General features: G+C 37.2%; 1 protein-coding gene across 4 annotated transcripts in view; it reads right to left on the bottom strand.

Annotated features, from left to right (window-relative positions):
• thrb (thyroid hormone receptor beta) overlaps positions 1 to 21,938 on the bottom strand; it is a 127,868-nt gene that overhangs the window by 8,802 nt on the left and 97,128 nt on the right. Inside the window, exons 3-10 of one of the 4 annotated variants that reach the window (XM_072370585.1) lie at positions 19,905 to 19,965; positions 18,730 to 18,780; positions 5,339 to 5,439; positions 5,104 to 5,251; positions 4,201 to 4,406; positions 2,922 to 3,008; positions 2,515 to 2,661; positions 1,797 to 2,055 (exon numbers count right to left, since the gene is read on the bottom strand). In XM_072370585.1, the coding sequence (XP_072226686.1) occupies positions 1,797 to 2,055; positions 2,515 to 2,661; positions 2,922 to 3,008; positions 4,201 to 4,406; positions 5,104 to 5,251; positions 5,339 to 5,439; positions 18,730 to 18,780; positions 19,905 to 19,911 (1,006 nt within the window). In that variant the 5' untranslated portion in view covers positions 19,912 to 19,965. Of the gene's footprint in view, positions 1 to 1,796; positions 2,056 to 2,514; positions 2,662 to 2,921; positions 3,009 to 4,200; positions 4,407 to 5,103; positions 5,252 to 5,338; positions 5,440 to 6,526; positions 6,927 to 18,729; positions 18,781 to 19,904; positions 19,966 to 21,938 lie in introns of those variants that run through there. The other 3 variants (XM_072370586.1, XM_072370587.1, XM_072370588.1) reach the window with 3 other exon arrangements.

Below are 21,938 nucleotides of genomic sequence, written 5' to 3'. Positions count from 1 at the left end.
TAGTCCACTAGAAAGTGAGTCCATTTTGTAGTGCTATTTGTAATTTCAACTGCAACATTTAATTCACTATTAGTGCACTGCAAACTTGTCACGTGGTACATCAAAAGCAGTGTACTAAAGCTGTTCACTGCATCTGTAAACATGTACCATCTTACATTGGGCCAGCAGTTATGGAGCGGATGGAGCAAAGCTTATGCTAGCTAGCGCTAGCTTCTGGGGTAGGCTCACGAAATGAATGTTAGCGCAAGCTGCAGCCAATGTTTGCAGCTAGTTATTGTGATTTTCTTTTGTATTGAGATTCCCAATGAGCAAATAACACTCCTCATACATTTCAATCATAAAGTTGTTGGTCTCTGCCTACGACACAGGATTTGAGAAATTATTAGTAAAACATGTATTGCAAACAAATTTGAAATTTAAGTTTAAAGGTTAAACATGTTAGGGGTAGGTTGTAATGTAGCTCGCTTTTGAAATCAAAGGAGTTACAACAGTGGAACCATTGTGGCTCTAAACACTGGTATTTACCATGGGTAATATACAGTACAGTGTGAGTGAGGAGTGACAAACTTACCTCGTCTGTTGTATAGGGGAAATGGTTAAATGTTGCACAGTGTTATCAGTCCAACAAATTAATTAAAGATGTTTTTTAAAAAAAAATCTAAGATTTTCTTTTCTTTTTTAAGTAAAAAAGATGAGTAAATATTCAAGAGTTAAAACTGAATATGAGGGCATCTTTGTCCACAGTGTGCAATTAGTCTTATGTAGTCTTATCTTATGTAGTTTTATTCAGAGGCTACAAAGTCCCACTTTGAGACAAACAACGGTGAATTTTGGTACTACAATAAATGTGGCTATTTATGATATTTTTAAATTATATTTATGACCATTTTTTTTATAAAGATGGCTATCAAAAATGGTCCATTTATCAAACAGAATATAGCAGAATTATGTTAGACTATCTTTGCGCCATAATTTATCACAGCATATCACTTTAAGTGCTTTCATAACAATATTCTCATCTTTCTCTTTGACAAGCAAATCCATACATTTCATGTGCTATGATATGAACCATTTGAAAGTGCAATTATTTGCTGTAATTATCAGTTACTGGCAGTTACTTGAACTGCTTGCACAGCTTAAAAGCTAGACAGATAAATGTATATGATAACATGTAAATGACAATAGTTAAATAATTGCTTATGCATTAGAATAGTTTATGTAAACACACATTTAAAGATGTTGGAAAAACAAAACAAACACAAAATATGATGTTTTATCCCAAAATTATTCAGCCTTCAAACAGCTAACAGTTAAACGAGTGGTTATTTTAAATGAGCCAAGAGGAGAGAACAGAAGGGCAGGTTATCCCAGTGTCATGTCTGCATGTACACCACAGCAGAGCAGTATTGATCTTCAGTGAGTTGCTGTGTGTCACACAGAGATGCGGCAGTGGAGCCAAACCCAAGCTAGCTGGACAAAGCTCCTCAGAATGATTATGGTGATTAATTGATTGAACTGCAGTTTGATATGGATTTCATGTCAAAACTGAGTATTCTCACAATCTGTGCACGGAAGAACAAAGCAGTACTATAGACATAACACAGACAGCAAGACATTTGAGCTCAACTGTTGTGTGCAAAGTAATTCAACACAAGAAAACTGCAGAAGTTTACTGCTCTCTGGAACATACAGGAGCCACTGACTCCTTAAAAAAAACAGTTCTTGACCTTTGGAAAGCTATTTGTATAAATAGAGTTAAAACAAGAATAGCTCATGTGGGCAAATGTGGTGCTTACCGGATGAAAGCAGGATGACTGCTTGTAGAAGAGCCACCTCAGAGTCATCCAAGTTAAAGGAGGACAACGACACGCCAAGGTCAAAGATGGCATCTGAAACTACACCCAGGCCTCCATTTTTAAGCTGATCCCTTGTGACCGCCATTTCGCCGTTGAGCGTGAGAGTCTCGCTCTCTGAATCATAGCGAACAGCTGCTCGCAGGGACATGATCTCCATGCAACAGCCTTTCAACAGGATGATCTGGTCTTCACAAGGCAGCTGGGTAAAAGAGGAAACAGCGTTGTCTGAGGTTAGCTTGTGATGGAGGTTTTAAATAGCATTTTTTTAAAATGCTATTTTCTCTCAATGTTCGATATACAATCCTTATGTCACAAGTTTTAGATTTATTTCAAATAATCTAAATTGATTTAAATTGGTCTCTAATGTCCCCAATTGATAATTGGATATTTCTTAAAGCGTTTTTTCTTTTGTCGTTCTATAGACTGTTTCATAATTTCATCAAGAATAGTCTCTAAATTCTTTCTTGCGCGTCACACAGTTTTACATTTTATTAATTCATTCAGGATTTTAAAGCCCTTTAGTAAAAATATAAAAATATAAGTTTTTTCAGATGTCACATTTTTAATGTGGCTGGCTTAGGGAATAGCAGTGCTTCTTTCCTTTTTAGATTTATTTTCAACAATACTTGATTCAATCAATTAAAACTGTTGTACTTACCTCACAAAACATAGGCAGTTTTTTGGCAAAGTCCACCACTCTGGTTATGGCAGGGGTGATAATTTTAGTAAACTGACTGAAGGCTTCTATATCCACTTTGTTTCCTTCTGGTGCATTGACAGTGGACGCTTGACCAAAATCCTCAGGCTGAAAGAAAAGTGAGGGAAAATCATGGTCTAAACATTCTGAGATTGAATAAAAAAAACATAAACCTTATGCTTTTCATTCGAACATACAGAACTGAAAATAACTATAAATCAAAAAATGTTTTAATTAAGATGAGTTGTTTAAATGTATGTATTTTGCATGTAAATGTCTGCAAAATAATGTTTATGACTGAGAAAAACTGTGAACACACGACTGATATTTAACAGGAGACACGATCATTTTGGTTACTTTTTTCTCACCTTAGTTTCCTTCACCCCTGCTGCACTCTGGTCAGAAGTATAGAATAAATTACATGTTATTTCATTAAGAAGCATTGCTTCCTCGACCTGTTGGATAATCAACAGGAATCGTGAAGTTTCAATGAAGAACTCGTGTCAAGCCAACTAAAAAGAAGACAAGTTAAACTGAGGACAGATGAAAGAGTGCAGACAAAAAACAAGCGAAGACAGAAATTCCAGGTGAGTTTCTATGGTAAGATTTAAAACAAGCCCTGAGAAAAAACTCAAACGACACTCGACAAATGTATGTTTTTCAATTCATATATCTATTTTTTGCAAATAAAGGATCATTATTCAAAGAGCTCTAAGGCCCTGATGGAAAATGTATATATTTTTTATTTTTTGGAAAAAGTTTTCAAACAAATTGTGCTGTGGTCATGTTAACACCTGCAAGACTAGTTCATAAATATGAATCCCATCATAACAACAGTTGGTAATGATTTAATTATTATCGTTAATTCTAATCAATTCCAAATTTCAATTCCAAACTCATTAAAAAAAAGTTAAATGTTCTACATTGGATATTCAAACTAGTTTTTTTATATTTAAGAAATTAACTATTACTGTTAATGCACAACATAACCACGTAAAAAGGTCTCGACCGACAGGTATCCTTTATTTGCAAAATGGAAGCCTATCATATCCTGTTTTTAAATAGGTAACCAGTTCGGGGGATTCTCTCTTTCGACTCCTGACCATTGTTAAAACATATCAGCTACTATATCTCACAGGTTTTATGTCTTTATGAGATTTCTTTTAAATCCTGCCATAGAAACACAAACCACAGTTCACAGCTGACAGACTGGATAAAGTGATTAGAATTAACAGAAAAGAAAGTAAAATTAGTTATAAGAAAGGGTGAGATGTGAAATCAAAAGATAAGGAAGAGAAAAATGAAAAAGCACATATAAGAATCAAGTTATTAGTAACAGCATTTAGGATTGTTGCTTGGCAAGACAGAAAAAAAGACAATAGTAAGATGTTCCATTTTAAATTAGTGCTGCTGCGCTCAGGAACACTTTTCTCCATTGTCCAGCTAATTCTCCTCACTTCTACAAGGAGATAAAAAAAAAAAAACATGGACATATTAACACAGGGAACAGTGAAACAGCGGTTGTGTTGGAAGACAGGGGGCTGGGAGGGGTTGGAGGGAGAGGTGGATGGGTGAGGGGGTTGTTGGTGGGGTAATCAATACAATGAAGGCTGTGGTGAGGAGGGAGGGAGGAGGAGGATGTCTCACCAGGAATTTTCTCTTCTGCTTCCAGTGGTTGCCCTGGGCATTGGTGGCCATATGGGCTTCAGTCACCATACGGATGAGGTCCCACTCCTCCTGGGTGGGCTCCAGTCGGTCCCACACAGTCTTTTGCAGTTCCTCTTTCCGACGGCGCTCCCGGTTTTCCTCGATTAGCTTCCGCTTGGCCAGCCTCTTGCTGTCGTCCAACACCACTGGAGTGAAAGAGGAGAGACCGCGCACAGAGGAAGAAAAAGGGAGATGATGTGAGTGGACAGAAAGAGGGCAGACTGAACTGCTTTAACATAATGCCAACACAGGAGGTTTCAGATTCAGGATATATATATGTCATCTCAACCTATTTTTAAATCACTCACTGAGGTCTTGATATAAAGTTAAATATTCATGTTTCTGTCTTTGTGAAAACCAGCAGTTGCACTAGATTCATATTCAAAGCATTCCAATGCTGAGAAGCATCTGGAAACATACATAGATAAAATTTCTAATATTAATGATGGATTATTTTCTCATTTCATAGATGAATAAGTATCTGTTGATCCAAGCTTATGTACTCAAAGCCCTTGCCTAATGACAAAGAAATGTGTAAATGTCTATATACAAGCAAGCACTGGTGAAGATTTGTTTTTCTTGAAAATAAATCACTAATTGACAATAAACTGACAGTTGGATTATGTGGAGTTCATGATTAAAGTATTGACTTCTATTTGTCCAATTAAGCTAAGAGGGTAATTTTCACATGAAAATAGGACAATCCAACTTCAACTTAAAAAACTGTGAGGGGAGACAAAAAGAAAAAAGAAAACTAAACATCAGACACCACCAAAAGCTGAACAAAGCAAGATCATTTTCATTTGAATTATGGTGTTATTGAAGTTATCTCCATGTTCTTACAGTCTGTTGCCATTCCCACTGCAATGCACTTCTTGAAGCGACATTCTTGGCACTGGTTTCTGGTCACTTTGTCGATAACGCACTTCCCCTCGTACTTACAAGCGTAGGTCGGGTTGAGATTTTTCTGGATTGTCCGCCTGAAGAATCCCTTAAGAGTTGACAATCATGATCAGTACTGTTCGGAAGATGGAAGACTGAATGAAGCTCCTGTTACACAACTATGGAAAAGTGTTACCTTACAACCTTCACAGGTAATGCAGCGATAGTGATAGCCTGTGGCTTTGTCCCCGCACACTACACATAGCTCATCCTTGTCCAGGTAGCTTGGTATGTACCCTGGTGAAGAAAACACAGAAGATTCCAGTCATATTTAAAATATGGAGGAACCACAAAACATAGAGAGAAAATACAGAACAAAGATGATGCTAAAGATCAAAAAGTGCAACCAGTTAAAAACATAAAATGGTCAAAAGATGTAAAACAATAAATACAATGAATATAATAAATGCATGTCATATATTCATTAAAAAAACAACCAATACCTGAATTAAAAGATTAAAATAATCAGTAATATTAAACACAATGATCCCAAATTGACATATTGTACAGGTTATACACGTATCACAGTGTCACTGCCTGACTGTGGAAAGATTTTATTAAAAAGACAAAAAAAAAAGTAGAGTAAAGAGTTTATGTAACAATGACTTATATTGTTCTGTTTAATATAGCAGTATCTCATTTGTTATATTTAAAATTTTTATAACCATATTTTTTCTATATTTTTGTTGATATATATATACAAATAGATATTTTTCTAATTTCTATTAGATATAGATATATTCTCTCCAAATATATACATAATAATATATACATCTTTTTTTAAAAGGAGGTTGAAAGCACTTATATTTAAGAAGCACCAGCTTCCACAAATAGAGCCGTTGCTTCTAGTGAACTCACTGAGGTAACACCTGGCCCGATCTTTGGTGCTGATGAGATCAGTGCTTCTCGCAGTATGTGACAGGAGCTGCAACAACCGATCAATATCTTTTTTGGGGTTTGTTAAATGAAAACGATTGTTCATTTTCTATCGGCCTTCTGCTGCTTTGCCATCAATCAATATGCAGCGCACGCCCGCCTCAGTCAAACACTCTAAGAGGTCCTCCTACCAACGCATGAAGACTTAAGTCTTAGTATTCCACTTATCAGACTTAACTTTAAAAAACTAGACATAATTGATTCATTGATTAAAGGACAGTCATCTTTAATTGGAGAGGAGTCATCACCAATAATTTAATATACATATATACCACAATAGTGGAAACTATTTTAATCAATGCAACTTGATTCTCACTTGCAATTACACCCACTTACAAACTCCATCTTAACCAAGAAGATGCAAACAAGCACAATCCAGATGTCATACCTTTCCTGTGGGCCCCCTGCATCCACTGCAGATGTGAAAAGTCAGGTTTGATCTCAGGGAAATACTCAGGCTGATGGTGGAAGTGGCTAAGAGGGACCTCCATATTGCAGAACTCAGTCTTAAAAGAGGAAGGGCCAGCAGCATACGCGCATGAGTAATGTTGGCTGGGGGGCCAAGCCTGCTCCATGCAGGGTGGATGGTGCAGTGGCTGAGGCTCATAGTGTCCGTACCCAGGCCCCTCGCCTGGGTACATACAATGCTCCCCGCCGCTCTGAACAGCATAGCCACCAACCCCAGCATGAGGCATTTCGTACATGTCTTGTATGCAGAAGTTCATCTTGGAGAGCCACAGCAGAGCACCATAAAAAAATTGGGATACACTGTGCTTTCAAAATAAAAAAATCTTAGCAGAATCTGTATATAGCATCAAGCAGCATGAAAGCAATAATTACTTCTGGTCTGAAAAAACAACTTCATGAAGTTGAGCCAAGTAGAAGGACAAATGTTTTACCCAGCAAATCCACAGACAACACCTAATAACTGCCCCACCCGCCACCACCCGGCCGAATTGGGAAGCAGAGATTTATGACGACGCAGAGCTCTAATCTGACACTCCACAAATCCTTGATGGGCCACTTCCACTGGCAATGTAACAGATTAAGACCTTTGCGTGTAGCACCTACACTAAGTACTATCACATAACATCCACACAGTGAAAAACAGTTCCAAACAGACAGAATAAAAGTTCAAAGAAACTTAAAGTGGGAAAAAAGTCTGAAGGAGGAAAAAAGTCTGAGGAGGACTCACAATAACATGCATATAAGCAGTTATTTACATCCTGGTAATGCTCCTAACCCTCTAAACTTCGTGTAATAAGCCTGTTACAGATCCATGGCTATTTTAAACAGAATTTGCAAAAAGGTCTGAGCCATGTGACTATTCCTGGGGAAAATCTAGTTAATGCTAGATCACTCAGAACAAAATTTTAAGAAAGGTTTTGTATTTTAAACAAGGTTAATGTGAAAATGGAGCACATAATACTTTAATTTAAATCATTTTTACTTGTAAATTAAAAATCCATAAAAACATTAAAACAGCAATACCCTGTGCTTCTTGGATCCCCTGCTTAACTTTGATGCTAAAACAATGTAAGCCATGTTAGACGCACAGTGAGCGGCACAATGCACGATCTGTTTCAGATAAAATACTTATTAGCCTAGACACAAGCTATACTCAGCCATATTGATCAGGCTTCCTGTTCAATAATGAGGGGATAAGCCTTATGGCGAGGATGTGTTCCTGTTGAGATACATTCAGAGAAGCTGAAGGCAAAAAAGGTGAATCTTAAGACTGTAATGTTGTTCCTACTTAAATCAAGGCAGTAAGGACAGAACCACACAAAATGATTATAGTTGGTTTACTGTGATTAGTTTTTATTCATTATCATTATTTAATTTCCACAAGTCCAAACTTGAATATTTTGAATTTATATTTATCTCATGAATTTAATTAAATAAGTGTGACTGCAAAAGTGGTATATTTTGGTAAAATAACAATAAATACAATAGAATACAAGAAACCCTTTTTAGCACACCTTTTAAAAAATGCAACTATTCCAGACATAGGTACTGATCTGACCAGTCTGTCTCCCCTCAATAAATCGAATGCTGGCAATAAACAAAGTCAATGTGTCCAGCCCGTGAAATCTATTTTAGGTCGTGGATCCTCTCAAGTCCACCTACTACACGCTCAAGTAGTTGCTATATGAGTGTGACTAAATTATGTTGTTTTTTTTTGTTTTTTTTGAGCATCATGAACAAGACTCCAAAATGTAAATCATATTAATTTCGATCCTTACTTGAAACTTCAACCAAGTCTCATGTAACAATGACTTTTTATTAAGAAAACAAATCAAAGTCCTCATTAGATCAAGTTTCAGTAAAACTTGATTTAATTTACAGATGATCGAACATCAGAGCATATTATTCTGGATTATTGAGGCGAGCCTGGAAACTTGTAGACATGTGAGGGCATAAACACATGGCAAAGTCTGAGTTTTGGCTTTCAAGCTCCTATGGCGGGTACTGAAATTAACTCCTCAAATGGTTGCCATAAAGTCTTTGTGAAGAAGCAGAGGAGATGATTAGCCCTGTTGATGTAGACAAACTTTTTGTCTCGAAAAAAATCTACAGTTTTTCAGATTGTTGTACCTATAGATAAAATTAGTTCCTTCAGTTCATGTTCAAATAGGGAAGAATAAGAATGGCCAATACCTTCACAAGATCTTAAAAACTCTGTTGGGAGAGAAACTAAACTGCAAAATGATTGTTCAACTTTCTGTAAGTAAACCGACCAAATTCAAGCATTTTCTGACTAAATTAATGACCTTCCAAGAACATAACTGATGGATAACTGTTTTAAATTTCAGCCCAGCTGAAAAATCATTTGAGGATTTTGATAGTTTTTTTATTCATTTGATAGATTTTGATCGATCTATCTATCTATCTATCTATCTATCTATCTATCTATCTATCTATCTATCTATCTATCTATCTATCTATCTATCTATCTATCTATCTATCTATCTATCTATCTATCTATCTATCTATCTATCTATCTATCTATCTATCTAGAAAAAGAGTGAATGTCTCATTCCTTACAACACCTTTACTGGTTTTGTTCTTGTTACCATTCATTTCTATGCATCCAATAAAGAAATCCATCTTTTACACTCTTGCACATCTTTCATTCCTACTTAGATCATATTCAGCACAGGTGCCAATAATCTTGTAATGCAGATTAATCCTCGACACAAAAAGCCGGACAAAGTGATTTTGTGTCCAGATATGATATGATGCTTAACAGGGCATAAACATCTTGACACATATTGAGGCAACAAAGTCAGACAGTCAGAGTGCTGGCTTTTCATTCTCATTAGCTGGGAGCCCACAATTACCATCATGACTTCAATGCATTTGTGTTCTGCACAAAAACACATTTGCAGAAAAAATAAGCTAAAGATGAGCCTTACACTTCTGTTACGGGATGGCTTACCAGCTCTTAATGAAGCTTGGTCTTAAAACTGCCTCCAGGCTTGTTTACCAGTTAAACAACAATATTATCCCCAATAATCAGCTCATGTGTGAAAGTGTGCTACAGAATAGTGACGCTCAAGATTATGTAGCAAACAGGGTTAACATGTAATTACTGAGGCCACTAACACAATTGGTTGATGACAACAAACCATTAAATGATCATCTAAATTTAAGTGTAATGTAAACTTTAGTTTGGATAAATTTAAGATACAAACTGACTGCATTATAAACCGCCATTTTATTTGGGATTTTCAAGTCACTTGGTAAAATTACCTCTGAATTCCTTTCAGATTTATCCTGCAGCAGGTTGCAAGGGACATCAACCTATCCATCTTGACATTTGGCAAGGATTGGGGGACAGATTTTCAGTTTGTTACAGAGAAACAAGCAGAGAAACAAAAACCATACATTCTTATACTCACATCTCATTGCCATGGGCATATAATCTAAGCAAAATGTAAACAAAGGCAAAACAAGCTAACTCCAGCTGACTATTATTGGTTCAGACCCAGAATCATGCTGCTCTGAAGCCTCGGTACTAACCTTAATTTCTACAATACAACTCTGAGTCATGGTAACGTAACTCAAGAAACAAACCATGAGATTATTTCAATTCTTTGAACTACTTAAAATGAACAAAGCACACACATCTACATTAAGATTTACACATAATTGAGAAGCATCTGATAAATATGATAATAACTGCAGAAATAACTGATTTAGACAAAACTTCAAGGTGAGTAAAAGACTCGTTCAATATTACGCGTTAGCGCTAAGTTAGAAATGTTCTTAAACTTCTGTTACTCTGTTAGTTGGATGCTACAAAGAGTATGCGTAATAATATCAATAATGATAATGATATAACATACAAAATGAATACATATAACCCAAAAGTTAAAATGCTTAAATTTTCTTTGGCATGTTGGGCATTATTTAAGAACATCTATAAAATGTAAAGACAAATTTGTTTAACTGGCACAAGGATAATCTAAATTGTATCATACATTTGTAATTTATTTTCCTTTGTCTTGCACTAGTGATCCCAGAATGGACTCACAGATTAAACATTCAACTTCAAATGACAAACATATATGTTCAAACTAAGGAATTACAATCAGGGCATAATTAATACTCAATATTTAACTCATACAATTGGCTGACAATCACATAATGTGGCTAATTGAAGAGTTACAAAGGCTTACCATGGGATTAGTGACTCCATTAATGTAATAAGTGTGAGTGTGTGACAATTGGATTCAATTAGCATGCAACAGCTGGTAGAAGATAGGTCCTATGAGGCAAATCTGCTTGCAAAGAGGGCTTGATACCAGTTTAACTTTTTGATGAGGTGACGTCCTTGACCAAGACTAATCTTGTTTGGGAGTTTCTTTAACAACTGTTAACAAACTGTTAAGCATTCATCAGACAGAATTTAAGACAAGTCAATACTGAAGCAATCTGTTGTCTGAGTGGACAGTGTTGGCACCTGTGACGCTCTCCCATGTGAAATCTTATGCTTGATCTCTCTGTAAATTGGGACAAATTATTTTTCCTTTTTTTAGAAACGTATTTTTTAGGTTTCCTTATCATACATTTTTCATTGAAAGGTAAAAAATATGTTTTCCATACAGGAGTCTGCTCTTCAAAAATATTTAGCAATAAATAGTGAAATATGGTGACAGACTGCAGCAAAACTGACTTGGGAAATATCTGAAAACAGTGAGCTCTTATTGTACATATTACCAGAAATATAGACTTAATGTCTTAATTACTTTAAAAATGATCAGGAACAGAATTAAAAAAAAAAAAAAGCTTAATGATAGACTATCGCATGATTGAAAGTTCTGAAAAAATTTGAAAGTCTTGATTAAAAAATTACTTCAAGTATTTCCGTCAATATATATTATATAGAAAATAAATAACAACACAATCTTATTAAGTTGGATAGTTTCCTTAATACACTGTACATCCTGGAATCATCACTATCAGTAAAAACACGGGAGTACATACACACACACACACACACACACACACACCCCCACACCCACACACATACACATACACGCTGGTGGTTTAAAAACTGCAAAGTCTACAATTAACTTATTGGCTATTTAAAATCTTAAACTTACCTTGATGATCTGATTGAATATCAGCTGTATCCTTTTCTCACAAAACATGCCTTAATGAAAACATGTTGGAACGATACAGTCAATAGTCAACACCTGCATAAACACTAATATCTTGCCTCCAGCAGCAGACTCCAGGTATTCCTGCCAGCATTTTATTTTCAATAATAACAGACTTCCTCAGTCACGGCTCAGCTTTCCAGTAATTATTTATGTCCTCGCTCAGAGAATCATAGCTTCCCAGCTGATGGCACCTCATTGAAGTGGCCTTCGAGCGGGCTTTTGCACAAATATATTCCCTCCCTGATTGATCACTTTACGACTCAGGGGTTCAAAGCCGGTCATGAACAATTTTTGGATGTGAAGAATCTCTTCTACCCAGGGGCCCTCAATTAACACGATGCCTTGTGCCAGATGACCCCAGCTACTCTTTGTTACCTGAGGAGGCCACATTAGTCGAACCTTTACCCTGAAAGTTAAGGGTAAGCCGAGGAAAACAACAGAAGGCTCCCACGTCGAAGGTTGAATTTTGATAGGATTATGCTGTACTTTACAATGCAATATATGAATCTCTTTTGGGCATGACTACTTTTAATTAGACTTCTTCTTTCTATTACTGTGAGCACCTCCCACACAAAGCTCCAACCGCATTGTTTCTCCTGCATATTGACAGAGCTTCACAAATTTACTGAATCCATGACACTCACTTTGAGGTAATGTAAAAAACAACACAATCTTACTCATGACCATAACCCTTCACAGCGAATTACACAAATTTATCATTTGCCTCAGCTATACTGTGATGTCTTTTTTTGTGTTATACAGCTTAAACAATGTATATTTTCACACACTTGAAAGCTTGCTCAAACCAATTAGGAGAGTTTAATTGTGAGGTCAAGTGACTCAGTCTTATTGTGCAGCTCAACAACAGTCAGCTTCAAGCTCCGAAAGCATTTTGTTTTATTAACATCAGAACGACAACCATCGATAAGACAAATTTCTAATAGGGCTCACTCTCAAAGAAGACTGACAGTGGGTGTTTATCTAAAGGATTGGAGACTTTTCTTGAGTGAAAATGTAAAAAACATAAAAATACATGTTGTTTGGTTAGTTTAGAAAATTCAAGTTTGCATTCATTGTAAAAAAACAATCCACCTGCTGTTGTCCCTCACGCTGCCATCGCTACAAAGACTAGAGATGGTCCACTGTACAGATAGAGGTTTGCTTAGGGAATCATCATGGTAAGGTGGGCTAATGCTATTAAACCAAATTTTTCAAAATGACTAAAAGAAAGACAGTCAAACTTACAAATCTAAAATTGTGAAAACGTACTTTAAAGAAACAGCGTGATATATCATGCTGCAACCGTCACAGTAACTCTGAATATGCGAGTTAGACTGAGTGTCTCCTCAGCTGAACAGCTGAGATTCAGACTGTAAGGGTGATGTCATGTCGAGCTAAATGGCAGCTGCTCCACTGACACGGCAGAGGAGGTGGATATCCAAAAACACTGGATTGATCCAATGCAACCAAGACACATGCTTTAAAACTACTGTATGAATTTACATTCAAACGTCTCACACAGCAGACCATCTCCAAACAAAGTATGTAAATGTAAAAAAATGTAAAAGAAGGTAACATTCATTTTTTCAGACCATGGCAGCCCTTTGGCCAAATCTAAAAAGAAAATATTTTACTTAAGCAAAAAAATGGCATTGATGCCTTCAGTAATGTACAGGCACAAAAACATATCCAAATGGAAAAGGAAAAAATTTCTTCACATATCAATTCTAGTTATTAAATGTTTCAGCAATTTCCCAGGTATCATCCAGAAATCCTAATGGAATTCAGGCAGTTAATCAAACAAAAACTATTAGTTTAATTTACCACAAATCAATATTTTTTCTCTTTTTGTGTTTGCGTCAGCAACACAGAGAGGAGGAGTCATGATTTTTCTGATATTTGCGCAATACAGCAATATGAATTTCTCTCCCTACCGAAATTAACACTATGATCACAAAACTACAGAATAATAATGGTTTTATCTTGTTATATATTTGCATATTGTGTATTTTTATTGGCTTTACTCAAATCACTGTTTGTAAATCAATTGTGATAATGCAGATGGATATTACAGTTCTGGTAAAAATCAATGGAACAAATTTTTAAATATCTTAAGAAATAAATAGTGAATGGTGATATAAACTGGACATAGTTTTGTCTATTTTTGTGTTTAATAATCAAAATAAAAACTTAACAGTAGCCTGCACAGTGGTGTGGTGGTTCGCACCGTCGCCTCACAGCAAGAGGTTTGATTCCCGGCTGGAGCCTTTCTGTGTGGAGTTTGCATGTTCTCCCCGTGTATGCGTGGGTTCTCTCCGGGTACTCCGGCTTCCTCCCTCCGTCCAAAAACATGCATATTAGTTTAATTGGTGACTCTAAATTGTCCCTAGGAGTGAGTGTGAGCATGGTTGTGTGTCTCTTTTGTCTGCGTGAGGCCCTGTGATAGCGACCTGTCCAGGGTGTACTCTGCCTCTCGCAATGACAGCTGGAATAGGCTCCAGCCCCCCCACGACCCTAAAATTGGATTAAGCGGGTATAGAAAATGGATGAATGGATGGACTTAACAGTACTCAACTTTCAATCCTCACATGACAAAATTTTATGTGTATAATGGTTTTACTGTCCAAAATGTGGGCGACCATTTCCAAATCTTTTTCACAATTATGAGGACAAGAGAGCTGTCAGACCACTTTAAAAGCTAGAAGTACAAAAGAAATGAATTCCTATGACTACAAGCCAAATATCTTGAAATCTCTGCTACAACAGCTTGCAATGTTATCAAACTGATGCTTTAGATTCTTTGTGGTAAACAAATTAATTTGTCTGGATAGTGAAAAAAACACCATGTACAATATGTACAAAGCTATAGACTAACATGGAGGAACCTGCGTAGTTTTAGCCAGTACTATGAGCTGCACAAGTAGAGCTCTTTGGGAATACATCCATCCATCCATCATCTGCCACTTATCCGGGGGTCGGGTCGCGGGGGCAGCAGCTTTAACAGAGAAACCCAGACGTCTCTGTCCCCGGCCACTTCCTCCAGCTCTTCCGGGGGGACCCCGAGGCGTTCCCAGGCCAGCCGAGAGACATAGTCTCTCCAATGTGTCCTGGGTCTCCCCCGGGGTCTCCTCCCAGTGGGACGATCCCGGAACACCTCCCCAGGGAGGCGTCCAGGGGGCATCCTAACCAGATGCCCGAGCCACCTCATCTGACTCCTCTCAATGCGGAGGAGCAGCGGTTCTACTCCGAGCCCCTCCCGGATGACTGAGCTTCTCACCCTATCTCTAAGGGAGAGCCCAGACACCCTGCGGAGGAAACCCATTTCGGCCGCTTGTATTCGCGATCTTGTTCTTTCGGTCACTACCCACAACTCGTGACCATAGGTGAGGATGGGAACGTAGATTGACCAGTAAGTAGAGAGCTTCGCCTTCTGGCTCAGCTCCCTCTTCACAACGACGGGTCGGTGCAGAGCCCGCAACACTGCAGACGCCGCACCGATCCGCCCATCAATCTCCCGCTCCATTCGTCCCTCACTCGTGAACAAGACCCCGAGATACCTCCACTTGGGGAAGGATCTCATTCCCGACCCGGAGAGAGCATTCCACCCTTTTCCGGCTGAGAACGATAGTCTCGGATTTGGAGGTGCTGATTCTCATCCCAGCCGCTTCACACACGGCTGCGAATACAGTATATTCAATTAAAAAAAACAATCAATCAAAGAAACAAACAAATTAATGAATAAACTAAATTAAAAAGAAAAATAAGAAAAAAGACAGTATAACAGGGTGTCATTTCAATCATGTCCTGCATTTTATACTGGAGGCCTTAAAAGCAAAAGCAAAGATTTAAAGCAAAGATTATGATGGCATGTTAGAGAAAAATGTGTTACCCAGTGTGAGAAAAATAGGTTGGACTCAGAAGTAAAGATAGACTGAGAGCTGAAAGTCATTGCAAAAAGGTTTTTACAAACCCGAATGATGTACAGTGGCTTGCAAAATTATACATTTTTTAGGTGTTACACAATGCAATGCAAGTTGACTTTTTAAGTGGTATCTTATGTAAAAGATCTACAAAATCTGTGAGTGAGAAAAAAAAAAAGATTTGAAATAACACTAAAAAAAACTGTGGCGCATGCATCTCTATTCACCCACTTGGTTTTGAGACCCCTAAATAAGATCTGGTACAACCAATTACTCTAAGAAGTCACAAAATTAGTTAAATAAGATCCACCCCAGGTTCTAATGATCTCAACACATCACCAAGACTAAGGAGCTCTCTGAACAGGTCAGGGAAAAGAGGTGGAGAGTACAAATTAGGGTTGGGTTACAAAAAGTAACCAACATTTTGTTAATCCCACAGACCACTATTAAATCCATCAACACAAAATGGAAAGAATATGAAACCACAACAAACCTGCCTTGTGAGGGCTTCCCACCAAGGCGCACAGGTTGGGTAAGGAGGGCATTAATCAGAGAGGAAACAAAGAGATCAAAGGTATCCCTGAAAAGGCTAGCAAGCTCCACAGAGGAGACTGGTGTTTCTGCCCAGAGGACCACTTTAAGCTGTATGTTCCACAGAAACGGGCTTTACAGAGGAAAGGCCAGAAAAAAGCCAATACTTACAGACAAATTCACGAAAAGATGTGGGGGACTCGCCAAACATATGGCTGAAGGTCCTCTGGTCAGATGAGACTAAAATTGGGCTTTTCTTCATCAAGAAAAATGCTATATCTAGTGCAAACTGAACACCTCTCATCATCCCAAGAACACCATCACTACAGTTAAGCATTATGGTGGCAGCATCGTGCTCTGGGGATAGTTTTATCAGCAGGGACTTTGAAAGTGGTCAGAGGGGAACGAAGAATGATAGTAAACACAGGGAAAATCATTAGGAAAACTCTAAGCAGACTGCTAAAGCAACACTTGAGTGTTTTAAAGAAATATTTAAAAGTACTGAATAGCCTAGTCAAGCCCCAGACCTCATTCTAATTAAGAATCTGTGGCATGACTTGAAAGATTGCTGACACCAGCAGAACCCATTCAACTTGAAGCAGCTGCAGCAGTACTTGCTCCAAATTTTAGACACAGCTGACAGGGAACAACCAACATCTTTGTTTGATTATGTTCTTGAATGAGTTTTATATTAATTGTGAATGAATTGTTTCCACTGATAGTTCTCCCTTTGAGGCCATTTTTCCTGAAAAGTCAGCCTGGGACAGCAGCTTATTAAACTCTGCAAGGACTTAAACAGCAGAAACATTTGCATATCTAACTTGTGAAGGTACTTGTTTTAGAAATGCAAATTACAAGGTGATTCCATATGTCCTTCCCCTAAGTAATCTGAGGAAAAAAAAAAAAATTGCTTTTTGAATTAATTACAATTTTCTTGAATTTTATTTTTGACAAAAACAAAATGTTCAGCTGCTAAATAGTTTCTAAGCGTATTTATTTTTTCCCCACAAAATAGCTGAATCAACATCCCCCAAGTGTTGATTTGAGTTTGAGTGTTGTAATCACAATCATAAAACTAGTGGATATTCAATAAATTGTTACTAAAAAGAACAAGCTTGTCAAAAATGAGTTTCCTATAAAGGGTGGCGGGGCTCACTCATTGGCAGGAGCTCTAAGCAGCAACTTTTGTCCTCTTCATTAAAAAGGGCTCGGTGCGGTGGCTCGAGCAATTAGTGAAGATGCTTTTTGGACGCTTTCCAGTTGAAATGTCCAACCAGCACTCCAAGGCACACGCAGCACATGTTAGAGAGATTATGTCTCTCGACTGGCTTGGTAGTGCTTTACCTTCCTCCTGGAAGAGCTAGAGGGGGTGGCTGGGGTGAGGCAAGTCTGGACAGTTCTGCTTGGACTGTTTTCCCCATTTGCTTTGACCCAGATAAGCAGTAGGAAATAGATGGATGGAAGCATAATATTCAATAATCTATTGAATGATAATAAAGCCCTTTAAAACAGAGTGTAAACAAAAGAGGTGCTACTGACATTTCTTCAGCATCTGGGTGAAGAGATTGCTCAGTTTCAAATAATCTTAATGCTTTTAATAACACAAAGTCCTAAATTCTGTCAAATCTATCTACTTGTCAAACTAAGTTAATATATAACTTGGCATAGCTATAAATAGTGCATAGTGCTTAATGGGTGAAAATGTATGTTGCATAATACTTAAAAAATTACAATGGGTTATATTTTATTCTGAATTTGAAGGGATGCAATTATTCTAACAACTAAATCTTAAACTTTACAAGAGCTTAAAGGAGACATCATAACCATTTTTCTACAAGTTGACATAAATTCCCGAGGTTTTGATAAAATGTCAGAAATATGCTTTGGTCAAAATACCTCAACTCCACTATAACTGTTTCTTCTGTGGGTGTGTCGGTTAAGATTGGTTGTACAGGTTTCCGAGACCATGCAAACATGAATTTCGACATGCAATCAGTAACTCTTAAAGTGTGTTTCACTATCTGTGAGAGCATATAGCAAATAGACTGAGAGCTCCCACTAGTACACCCAGTAAGTTGAGCTCAAACTACTGCACACAAAACTCGCAAATTTATTCGCAAATACATTTTTCTTGTCTGATGTTTGACCACGCACAGTTGGTACTAATCCATCTTTTAAGCACAATCCCACAGCAAAGCTTCAATTACTAAAACTAATACCAAAGACAGAAGTCATATATGTCACATCTGTAAATCTCTCCAAGTCACTAATTACCCATGATACCACAGCAAAGAAAAATAAGAGGTCTTTTCTTGAGGTTTTTTTCTTCCTTGCATTTTTTTTTTTTGATAAGTTCTGCATTTTACACGAGCTTTTTATTTTATAAATGCAATTTATCTTGTATTACAGTTAAACCCACACAAACAACGAGGAAGAAAAGTAGCGCTGAGACAGAGAATGAATATTACCATTTTGAATGGCCTCATCCTTCCAGCGGGGGGAGCATTTTTCTGCTGGCTCTAAAACAGATGGGAGAGGCACTTTACAAAAAGCGACTTGCTCAGTAAACAGGAAAGAGAGGCTATCCTGCTTCTCATATCAAATCAAAAGCATTCAGAGGCTACACCAATAAAACAGAAGCTGAATATGCATGATAAATCAACAGCATTACAAACATTGCATCATCACTGCATGATGTTTTTAGCTTCAGGGTGGAACAGCTAGCCAGGGGATTGAGTTCACTTCCTTGTGATACGTGTGACCTTGTGTCTGTTCGGATCAATGATATGTACCCGGATAAGGAAGGTTAGTGGGACGGCTAAATCCACACGTGACAACCAATTTATCTTGAACATGATCTCTGATGACTAAATGCTGAGAGCGGCGCATACTGTGCTGTCTGTGTACAAAACACATATCTCACACACGCTAGTGCAGGCTCTTATTTGAAAGCAATTCTGCTTTAGTTGCTAAATTAATGGTCATAACTGGATAAAAGTGTGACACTTTTTGTGTAAATTTTTTTTTAAGCTTATGCAATTTAAGTACGACACTGTAAATTAACTTTTGCTAAGATAAAAAGAAATTAGACTTTTCTTCTTACTCATTTAAAAAATATAAAGAAAACGATAAGTTGTAGGTTTTGATTTGATATGTTTTTCAGTTTTTCAGAGGTAACAGTTAGCTAAAAGGGATATTTAGCTTTTTTTAAATTGGGGCTGTGTGGAGAACTTATGAGCAGTTGGTGTCTTACCTGCCGTAAAAAGACATTTTGGAGAAACAGGGAGTAAATTCTAATGCTAACAGCAACTCATGACAAAGATGTGAGAAGAGCGACCTGGTTACATCACACTTAAACCCCACTTAAAAAAATAAAAAAATCCCTTTAAAGAGGTGCTGACTTTAAGAGTTATGCTCTTGTGCTGCTTGTGGGTCTTGATTTTTAATATAATGATTATAATCAACATGGAATGCTTGTTTTAGTATTTGGAGATCATGAGTATTTTCATACATAACAAAAATAAAATGCTGTCTTGTATTACAGTTAAGTAATCTGTTGCATCCTGTTATCATGATCATATTTGAAATAAACATAAGAATGTGATCATGTGCTGTTGTGGAGGTGCTCAGGTTCCAGTCTTACCTGACATACTGGTGGGGTTCAAGGCCAAGATGTCATCCTCACAGCCTCCTCAAACATCAACCTATACAGAGAGCAGAGACCAACTGTCATTACGTATATTTTTCTTCTGTATACACTGTTAGAGATAAACAGTGAAACAGTGAAACTTCTACTGTTTCTCCATCCCTGCCGTGCCATTTAAAACTAAACAACTAAAACCGTGTGTGTAAAAAGTGCCACCATTTGGGTGTCATCAGGGTTTTTAAGTTTGATGAAACAATTTAGAGATGCGTTTCTTCTTTCTGTTGTTCTCTCAGGAGGAATTGGAAAGCGCAGCTACTGCAATGTCAATGCATCAAATTGATTCATACACAAGTCTTATGGCTTTTGCAACAAGTTTTCCTCTGAGTAGGGTGACATCTAGTGGTTATTAAAAACATAAAAAATGTGTTCACACAACCTCTATAAATGTTAGAAGCCTTGATGAGAGATTTCAGAATTTAGGCTTTTTAAGATTTAATGCACTGCTCCTTTTATACTATAATTTGTTTTCCCTGCTAATGGCGCAGAAATGAAAAAAAAAAATCTCACGCTACCAAAGACCAGCAAAGACAAGACACAATGCAAGCAATCTCATTTCATCAAGTCCAACTTTTGTAGAGGAACATTTGCTGCAGCTGCCTTTTTTCCCTTTTTGTCTCTATTTATTTTAAAACTCTTATTTTTTGTTTTTATGTTTATTTACGTAGAGTAGACATTCACAATGGATACAGTATTCCAGTTTTCTGAAACATACATTTCTAGACCTATATTCTTATATATCTGCTGCTGCTGTATATGCATGTCTCTTTCAATATGTTCAGTGTTATTCTATTATGCTCTGTTAGTACAGTGATGTATTTTATTTCAATGAGTAATAAATGCTCGATGAACCACATACAACCCTAACTTCCTCAAAATTTGGGACACTGTTATAAGTAAATAAGAACAAATCTTACAAATAGAAAAAAGAAAACATCAATGGCTGAAAAAAATTACATGTTACTCTTCACGAAAAATATTAACTGATCTTGAGGTTGATGTAAAATGAATAAATAAAAGGCCTCCAAAAAGGTGCGACAGTGCCATGTTTGCCATTGTGTAGCCGTTACCAACAGTTCATAAACATCTGGGAACTGAAGAGAACAGTTGTTGAACATCTGGAGAAGAATGTTGTCCCATTCTTGTCTGATATAGGATTCTAGCATTTTTTATGAGCCACATGTTTTCAGTTGAATATGTGCAAGTTATATGTTCCATGAACCCCCAGACCATCAGAGATGCAGGCTTTCGAACTGAGCGTTGACAACAAGCCTTGTGGTTCCACAACACGGTGAACTGTGTTCAGACTGTGATTTCTGGAGGTGTTCCTCAGCTGATGCAGTGATTTCCATGACAGAATCATGTCTATTCTTAATGTCGTGCCACCTGAGGGCCCAGAGGACATGGGCATCCTATATTGAATTTTGGCAAGGTGTTTGTTGCATACAGAGATGTCTTCAGATTCTCTGAATCTTTTGAGGACATTATGTACTGTAGATAACGGAATATTTAGTCTACACAATTTTACATCAAGGAACATTATTGTATAATTGCTCCAGAATTAGTAAATTTAGTTTTTTTGCTGATTGCTGAACTTCTGTCTGTCTTTCTTTCTGTGAGACTCTGCCGCCCTATAGTGCTCTTTCTATACACAATCATGTAACTGACTTGTCACCAGTTGAGCTACTTAGTTGCAACATGGTCTTACAGATTTTTCTTTTCAGTACTACCGACTTTTATAGCTTTTTGTTGTCCCTACATCCCAACCTTTGGACAAGTTGCAGCCATTAAATTCAAGATGAGCTAATATTTTTTATGAAGTAGTAAAATCTCTTATTTTCAACATTTGATGTTTTATTTGTTCTATTGTGTATGAAATATTTGTTTATGTGATTTGCACATAATTGCATTCTGTTTCTATTAACATTTTACGCAGCATCCCAAATTTATTTGCGTCATTGTAGCAAAAGGTAG

This window comes from Leuresthes tenuis, unplaced genomic scaffold, assembly GCF_036924035.1.
Source record: "Leuresthes tenuis unplaced genomic scaffold, fLeuTen1.0.hap1 SCAF_18, whole genome shotgun sequence".
In the NCBI taxonomy this organism is placed as follows: Eukaryota; Metazoa; Chordata; class Actinopteri; order Atheriniformes; family Atherinopsidae; genus Leuresthes; species Leuresthes tenuis.
Note: the sequence above shows the minus strand (reverse complement) of the source record. Positions and strands in the feature narration are given on the sequence as shown.